General features: G+C 48.6%; 2 protein-coding genes and 1 pseudogene across 2 annotated transcripts; 1 reads left to right on the top strand and 2 right to left on the bottom strand.

Moving 5' to 3' along the window:
* The window catches only part of LOC119309097, a 4,675-nt pseudogene extending 3,068 nt beyond the window's left edge, over positions 1-1,607 (bottom strand).
* Positions 1,608-2,623: 1,016 nt separating this feature from the next.
* LOC119307420 (pentatricopeptide repeat-containing protein At4g02750-like) lies at positions 2,624-5,473 on the bottom strand. Its single transcript, XM_037583494.1, has one exon. The coding sequence runs from the start codon at positions 5,426-5,428 to the stop codon at positions 3,326-3,328; it is 2,103 nt and encodes a 700-aa protein (XP_037439391.1). The 5' UTR covers positions 5,429-5,473; the 3' UTR covers positions 2,624-3,325.
* Positions 5,474-6,299: 826 nt separating this feature from the next.
* On the top strand, positions 6,300-7,634 carry LOC119309096. Its single transcript, XM_037585179.1, has 2 exons — positions 6,300-6,518; positions 6,890-7,634. The coding sequence occupies exons 1-2, from the start codon at positions 6,300-6,302 to the stop codon at positions 7,436-7,438; spliced, it is 768 nt and encodes a 255-aa protein (XP_037441076.1). The 3' UTR covers positions 7,439-7,634.
* Positions 7,635-8,711: the final 1,077 nt, after the last annotated feature.

Raw genomic sequence — 8,711 nt, 5'->3', positions numbered from 1 at the left:
CTTGCCAGGATCACGTTCCAGAGCTGCCAAATCCGCTTCAAATTGGGGCATTGATTCATCATCTTCATTGACCGCTTCATCATCTTCTACAATTGGGGTTGTCTCCCTCTCCGGTTGCAGAGCTTCATCATGTGTTTGCACTAGTGCTAGCTGCAGATTGCTCTCAACCTCAACCGAAAGAGGAGTTGGTGTGGATGTAGAAGTTAGTTTCCTTGTCTTTGAAGATTTGTCCCACATTTCAAATATGCTAACATTCTTCTTCTTCATCTACATCACAATCACATAAACAAAATGGAAATTAGTGACTGTGACAATGTGCCATGGACTAATGTACATTGGACAAACATTTCAATTTTCATAGTAAGCAGCAAATCATGTATGATTATATGCAGCAAATCCTGTAAGAGAACATCCAAAGATGAACATGACGAAATTATTGCAATTTCAGTTTACTGCATTTTCCTTTCCCATACCGCAGTTTTGTTTTGCATTCAAGTTTTCTGCCTTTGTTGGCTGTTTTTCTCTACAAGTAGCAATCATGTGCCTTTGATTATCTTATGCAGCAAATGAATTAAGTTCAGTTTCAATCACTGAATAATATTCAGATTTGTTAGAAACAGCAAAACAGAGAGAAATAATAGATGCAAACTGTTGAGGAAAGGAGGCCGGACCTGCTGGCTCCTCGTTGTCGCCGCGCCGGGGAGGCCGGAGGCGGCGGAGGGCGGGCGCTTCCGACTGCCGCCGTGCTGGGGAGGCCGGAGGCGGACTGGCCACTGGCGTCTGGCGGAGCCGCGGAGAAGAGGGCCGGACGCCGGAGGCAGAGGGTAGGGGAGGGACCGAGGGAGATGGCCGGCACTGGGGGAAGCGGGTAACTGGGACCGGGGGAGGAGAAGGCCGGCCGCCGGACCTAGAGTCGCTCGCCGCCGCCAAAGCCTTCAGGTAGCGCTAGGTTTGGGGGAAAAGGATAGGGCGGGGGCGCCAAATTCGTTCGATCTGGAATCGGGAGATGCCCGCTCGAGCGGTCGGCTCCTCGCGCGCCTGACCAGACACTCGCTCGCTCGTGTCTGGCGCCTCGCGTCGCTGCCGTGGTGCGTTTGGGCTGGGCCAAGACCAAGTCAGCCTTCATACCATATATAATACATGTAGTAATTTTTTTTGCAAGAAATTCTTTGGTATTCCAGGGAAGTCCCAGGAATACCCCCAGCTCCGCCATTGCTTGGAAAGGTTGTTTGTATCTAACAGGATACCTGCAAGCTGAGGGCAAACCCACAGAACATAATCAGGCGTGTCAGTAATTTACGCGCAACAATCGCTAGAGCAGGTTGAAAATACACCACCAACCAGAAGTTTATTTATGTCCAGGCTCTGAAGTAGTGCATAAGCTTCTTCAGAATGGTCATTGGCGAGGACTGTGCAAACTGAGCCCGCCTAGGAGACAAAAACAAGCATGATTATTATGAAGTAAATGACGGAACCATATGAATTCTTCACCAAACAAAATAGATGTACTTAGCACAAGGACACGATATTACCTCACCGTTTGATCTCAAAACATCTTGCCCCACCACCACCAAGCTGGCCCGCTGATCCATTATTAATACCTCCATATCAACCTATAATTCAGTTCAGCCTCTCAAAGTCAGCATCATACATTATAGTACATCTACTTTACCTAGGATGTATGTGCAGGAACAAGCTCTCGATAAGAAATACGGTGCATTGCTATCCTCGACACCTTGTGCAGAAAAATAAATGTGGCAATACTCATGACATCCCCATTTTGTTGCTGTGCATATTAACTAGGGCAACACATGAGGTACACAAGCTAGCACCCAAACTCGCAATTGCACAAAGCATATGTCGGTCATCGCCATTCACTCCAATGGAATGGCGGCCACATGGTACCAATCGAAATTAAGAACACCCACATGGCAGGGCACACGACTGCGATGAATTGCTGTATGGCCTCATCCACATGGCAGGGCGCCATGGTGAAGGCGAGGTGGGCGTCATCCGATTTTGAAGAAGAGGACTCCGGCGAAAAATGTCACACTATGGCGAGAAAGGGTCCGGCAAAAAAGGAAGGGTGCATTGTGGGGAGGAGTTTTTGTGTTGGGACCACGTGTTAGAGATAACATGATGGATACTCCGGACAATCACATTTCTTCCCCACATATGGGTTGGATTTTGGGGAGTTGACACTGTCCCCAAGATTGAATTTTGTGGAGCCCCGTTTGATGTCCGAACACGCCCGGACGTATGCGAGAGAAATGAGCTTTGATCTTAGATTCGACTTTGGAGACTATCTTAATTATTTGTTTGATTTAGTTATATGCATTGCAGCCCGTAGCAACGAACGGACGTTCTACTAGTTAAATGTTGTTTCTGTCTCAAATAGAATTAGGGACATTAGAGTTGCTAAGTCGTATGGTTTCATCAGATTTATTATTTGTAGCATCAACGTTGCAATGGGGTCCTCCTATCCTTTTCCAGGAGATGACAAATTTAAACATGGCCAATTAAGATTTTCATCAGCCCTGCATCAACAAAATGGAATGACGATTGTAAAGTCAAAACTCACTGGTTTAGCATATACTGTCACTACGGAATCACCTGCCTGCATTGCTGCACCATGGAATCTATTCTACATTTCTTGTGAAACTAGCAATGCGCCCGTGCGTTGCAACGGATTCAAAGTAGAATAATACATATTCACAAACTTGAAAGAAAAACACTCTAGTTTCGGTAGATATATCACTAAAAATATACTCGTATTAGGTTTCACTTATAATATATTCCTCGTGACTGTTTTGATGAGGTGGGGGAGGGATGTGGCTGGTTTCAAGATACTAAGGGGTTTATGCAAATTGAAGCATAGAATGGAGTCTTGTTGCAAAAATGCCACAGCTACATCACAGTCGTCAGAAATGACGGATGACGGACACACCGTCGTCACCAACTGAGTCTTTTATAGGAGTAGAGATTAGGTACCGACTGCTGCAATGGTCCAGAGCTCAGGACTTGTGACGAAAGCGTCGTAAACACCATAGTCGAGTGGTAACACGGAGCTTCAGCGGGAATTCAACAGAGAAGAAGAATCAAGCTCGAGTTAAGTTCCGAGGAACCCTGCTGTTCTCACTCCACAGCTGTGCTGTATCACTGATTCACTGCCTCAAGCACATGCGCTGCATCAACGCTGGCATGACAATTCTCGCGCTCAGCCAGGATTTAGCAGGCACAAGAGTCTGATTCAGGTGACAGCAGCTTCATCACGTTCGCACCCATCTATGCAGATCATTACGAGAGACGGTGCGAGCCTAATTCTCTACGTTGATCCAGCTAAACCAGGTGGCTTATGCACTCCTCTTTCTTTAATCAAGGTCCTCATGTTTTCAGCTGCATCCCACTTGCCTGACTCCGCGCTGATGTTCGACAGCAGAACATAGTTCGAGGTCTTGCGAGGTTCCAGTTCAAATAACTTCTCGGCTGCAAACCGCGCGAGCTCGTCGTTCTTGTGTACCCGGCATGCTCCAAGCAATGCACCCCATACACCAGCATTAGGCTGGATCTGCATTCCCTGAACAAGTTTAAAGGCTTCACTCAATCTCCCAGCTCTCCCAAGTAGATCCACCATGCAAGCATAGTGTTCAGCCACAGGCTGTAATGAGTGTTCTTTTGTCATCGAGTTGAAGAAACGCAATCCTTCGTCAATCAATCCTGCATGACTACAGGCTGACAAGACGCCCACAAATGTGACCTCGTCGGGTCGGACATCATTGGCTTCCATTTCTCGGAAAACTGAAATCGCCTCGGTCCCATGGCCATTAGAAGCATAGCCATCAATGAGTGCATTCCATGAAACAATGTCCTGACCTGCCATCTCATCGAATACTTGTCTTGCTTCTAAGATCCGTCCACACTTGGCATATGCGGAGATCAAGGCATTTCCAGCAAAGGAATCACTGATATACCCACTCCTGACAAGAAGACTGTGGAATTGCCTCCCGACTTGCAAAGCAGCCAAGTCCGCGCATGCGCTGAGACAACACGCATATGTAGACCAGTCAGCCATCTTTGCATCCCTTCTCATGAGCAGGAAATATTGGAGTGCTTCGAAACAGAGCCCATTCTGAACAAACCCGGAGATAACTGAATTCCACGATACTGCATTCCTCTGACTCATCTTCCTGAATATACTTACTGCCTTGCGCATTTGACCCTCTTGGGCATAGCCAGCAATCAGGGTGTTCCAAGAAACCATATCCTTGTTTGGCATTTGCTGGAACAAAACCATGGCCTCGTCAAGCATTCCACAGTGGACATAGCCAGATATCATCGTATTCCAGCACACTGCATCTCGGACCTCAAGTGCATCAAAGATGTGGCGTGCGTCATTGATCATCTTGCTCTGCAGATAGCTATGCATCAGTGCAGTCTTTGCTGCAAAACTGTCAAAAGGCATCTTGTTCAGCATATCCTTTGCTTCTTGGAGCTTCCCAGCACGCACTAATGCACTTATCATTGTCGTCCATGAAATTAAGTTCTTATCTGGCATCTCCGCAAACAATCTATAGGCTTCATCCATGTGCGAAAGCCGCAGATACCCACCAAGCATCACATTCCAAGACACCACATTCCGTTCAGGCATTCTGTCGAACAATTCTCTCGCCTCACCTATCCTCCCCGCCCGGCAATAACCATTGAGCAAGGTGACCCAAGAAATGACATTAGGTGAAGGAACTCTCTTAAATAAGCCAGCAGCCGCATTGAGATCTCCAGCGCGCACATAACCCTCCAGCATCAAGTTCCAGGACACCATGTCCCTTTGCGGCATCTCGTCAAAGAACTGGGCCGCCCGAACAATTTTCTCATTGCGGGTCAACCCGACCAGTACCGAGTTCCAAGAAACTATGTCCGGGGCCGGCATTTCCCGCAGCAACGCCACCGCGTCATCAAACCTGCCATTCTTCGCGTATCCAGAGATCATGGCATTGTAGCACGCCGTGCACTTCTTCCCGGGTATTCGATTGAGCGTCTCCCTAGCAAGCTGGAGCTCGCCCGCGCGTGCATAGCAGGAGACCATCAGCGTCCAGGAGAAGTCGTCCCGGGCAGGCATTGCGTCGAACAGCTCCCGGGCGTCCGCAACACGGCCATGGTCAGAGCAGGCCGCGATCATGGCGTTCCAGGATACGAGATTGCGGCGGGGAATCTCGTCGAACAGGCGTCGCGCGTCGGCGAGGCGGCCGTGGCGCGCGAGCGCGGAGAGCATGGCGTTGTAGGAGACGGTGTTGCGGTGGGGCATCTCATCGAACAGGCGGCGTGCCGCGGCCAGCTGTCCCGAACGCGCCAGGCGCGTGAGCTCCTGGTTGCTCCGGAACACCGCGGAGGTCGCCGCCGCGGCCACGCCGGTGGCCTTGGCCGCGGCCATGAGGTGGCTAGCCGGCGGTGGTGGGCGAAGGTGTGCGATTGACTGCACTGAGGAAGGGAGCAGTGGGTTCAGACTTCAGACTTGAGCACAAACTGGGCCGGCAGCCGAATACTACAACTTAAACTATCGAAGCCCAACCGATCTGATGTTAATAGGCCTGTGCAAAATTTTAATCGACTTTACAGCCCAAGTGAAACGCTTAGATTCATTGGAGGAAAATCAGGGGACCTCCTATTTGCCGCATTTTGCGGCAAACTGTCGATGGTTCGCACCGGGGGACAAGTGACTTGGGCCGGCCCATTTTACGGTAGGCGCTGTAAAAAATCAACAAAAAAGACGTCCCAGATGTGAATCAAACTCACGCCCTATGGTATAGAGGACGGCGCACCTAGCCAGTACGACCGGCTGACCCTAGTGGTATAACTGCAACGCGCTACGTAAAGAAATGCAAGGCAACGGCAAAATTTAGACAGCAGCTTATGAACATTTGTTTGAAACACGACTATTTTATGAAATTTTCCTGAACATTTTATAAATTTGCGAACAAATTATGAACACATGAATTTTATTGAATTTGTGAACAAATTATGAAAGCGGAAACATTTGTTGAATAAGCAAACAATTTTTTCAAAACAAACATTTTATGAAACTACCCAAACAAATTATGTTCTCATTTTCACAAATGTCAATATATTTAGAAAAACAAACATTTTCGAAATTTCCCTAACATCCACGTCGCAGGGCGGCCGGCCGCAACGGAGGGGACACATCCACGTCGATTTTGACCACCTCCGTGACTGCAACTTTCTTCGCCGCATCATTCTGCTCGTGCTGGCGGGTGCGATGCTCCCTCGGGGCGACATTCTCCACCATGCAGCTGGCTGCCACGGACAGGACTGGAACAGACTCCGCCGAGGCATCATCCATGCTGGCGGTGGGGGACGAAGAGTACTCGGCGACGGCATCTACGGCGGCGTGGATGGGGGAGCAAGGGTGGAGGACGGCGGCGGCTCGAACATGGGAAATGGAGGATGAACGTCTAAGGAGGACAGTCAATTTGGTAGATCTGGTCAAATTGGTGGAAATTGAGGTGAGTCTGGTCTGTATGATACGACATGGCAAACGCGCACGGGCACGTCCGGACCTCCCTATATCATCCCCAGATATGGATTGGATACGAGGGGTGCCAGTTTGCCCAAATAAATAGTGCCGGTTTGAGGGGGTCGATTGGGTCGCAATTTTGTGACCAATCAGTGAGAGGACCGTCCATCCAGATGTATAGAGGGCATTTGAGGAGCCCGCTCCTTCTCTAATATTTTTTTTCTTTGCCAAAAAAAAAACTTCTCTAATTTATTTTAACCGGGTACGAGCCATCGAATTTTGGATATGGACCGTTGGGGGAGAATCTCCAACCCTTCACCGCTAAGGAGCATCTTCCTTTACAACCAACCTTCCCTGCAGCTCATATTCCCTTTGAGCTTGAGCTACAAGCAGCTCGGCGCTCGTATACAGTTGCAGTCTGGGTTGGCTCTGCCTATATACCACCCACCTCCGCGCAAGTGTTCAAGAGACATCTCACTCACAGATAAACGCATCCCGTTGTATGTCTCCACAGTAGCAATGGAGATGGAAAGGTCACTATGGCTCGCGGTGCTGATCCCTGCGATCATGGTGTCCTTCTACGGCGAGGCTGCCATGGCGGACGCCCAGACATCGCCGGACACAAACGTGCTGTGCGTCAGCAAGTGCGGGACGTGCCCGACGGTATGTACCACGCCGCCGCCGCCGCCGGCGGCGGGCGGCGATGGCAGCGGCTACTCCTCGCCGTCGCCTCCGCGCTCTATGACGACTCAGCCATCTCCAGCGGCCGTGCCGCAGCCGCAGGCCAAGGGAGGGAGCCCCAGCGGGTACTACTACTTCTTCACCGCTGGGAGCGGCCGGAGCTGCGCCACCTCCAGCGTTCGTTACACGCTACTGCTCCTGGCGCTTCTTCCCATCGTCGCTGTTTAGGTTGCTGAAGAATCTAGTGTGGCGCTCGGTGAGGACCCGGCGGCAACTCGATCGGTCGGCTCCTACGTGTGGTTCCTTTATTGGTGACTAATTTATCTGGTTAAGTTTGCCATGTGCTTCCCTTCGATCAAGATGATTTTCGATAGTCACTGGTGTAATTTGGAACTTTCGTTGTCAACCTGAATTTGGCTGATCATCATCCCTTGTTTGTCTCTGTTTTTGTTTCGCTCAGCACACCCCGTTTTGCTGGGCCCCACTCTTTACAAGGCAAGTATAAAATAAAGAAGTACTCCCTCTGTAGATTAATATAAAATCTTTTAAATCACTAATGTAGTGATCTAAATGATCTATCTTATATTAGTTTACATAGAAAGTAGTTAGGACTTAGTGGATTAAAACTCGGAGTTTCAGTCGGCTGAAGTCAGCACTGTAGGAACTAGATGATATGCCAACGCTGGATGGAAAACAAAATTACATCTCAAATGTGAAAATATAAAATATGTATACAAAGGCAGAATCATTTTTACTGGAAAATTGTGAAAAAAGAAAACTCAGCCATTAAAAAGAAGCCCGAAGGCATTGCTTTTTATGTCAAGGAAACGGCCCGAAAGCCGGCTCCACCATCCGGGGTGGCGTAATTGCACACTCAGCGAGAGAACCTTTTTGCGAGAACCATGGTTATAACCTTACATCCAGAGGACTTGCCTCCATACTAGAAGCACATTATTGAAAATATTGGAAAATAATATGAAATTAATATTACATGGAATACTAACATGAAAGATAATGGTCCCGCCTATGTGGCTTGGATGGGGCATCCGACGTTAGATGTTAGGCTTTCGTGCGATGTCTGTTTGGTATTTGGCCCGGACATTCGGCACACCTTCATCAAGGGGATAGAAGTAGCGGCAGGTGTCGTCTAGATGGTGGCCTCGGACATACTGTTGTATTACTTTGTAAGGTCTTTGTGAATAATAAATAATATGGCCGCATGCATCAGCCAGATGCAGAGGCCGGGGGTGATTCCTCCTTTTCTAAAAAAATGAAAGATAATGGCGAAATGTATCTAAGTAGATTCGTCCTAACATCTCATGTGTTCCAGTGTAGCAAATAATAGCATGTATTCTTTCGAAGGATACTATGACATAGCTGCAACTAAGGGGCACCTATTTTTTTTTCCTGTTGGGGCACCATGTATAAGGAAAATCACATGATTTAAGAATCAGACCTGTAGCCTGTAGGCTATCTTCTCTCTCCTCTTCATTATATACCA

This window comes from Triticum dicoccoides, chromosome 5B (genome assembly GCF_002162155.2).
Source record: "Triticum dicoccoides isolate Atlit2015 ecotype Zavitan chromosome 5B, WEW_v2.0, whole genome shotgun sequence".
NCBI lineage: Eukaryota > Viridiplantae > Streptophyta > Magnoliopsida > Poales > Poaceae > Triticum > Triticum dicoccoides.
This window is presented reverse-complemented; position numbering and strand designations above follow the sequence as displayed.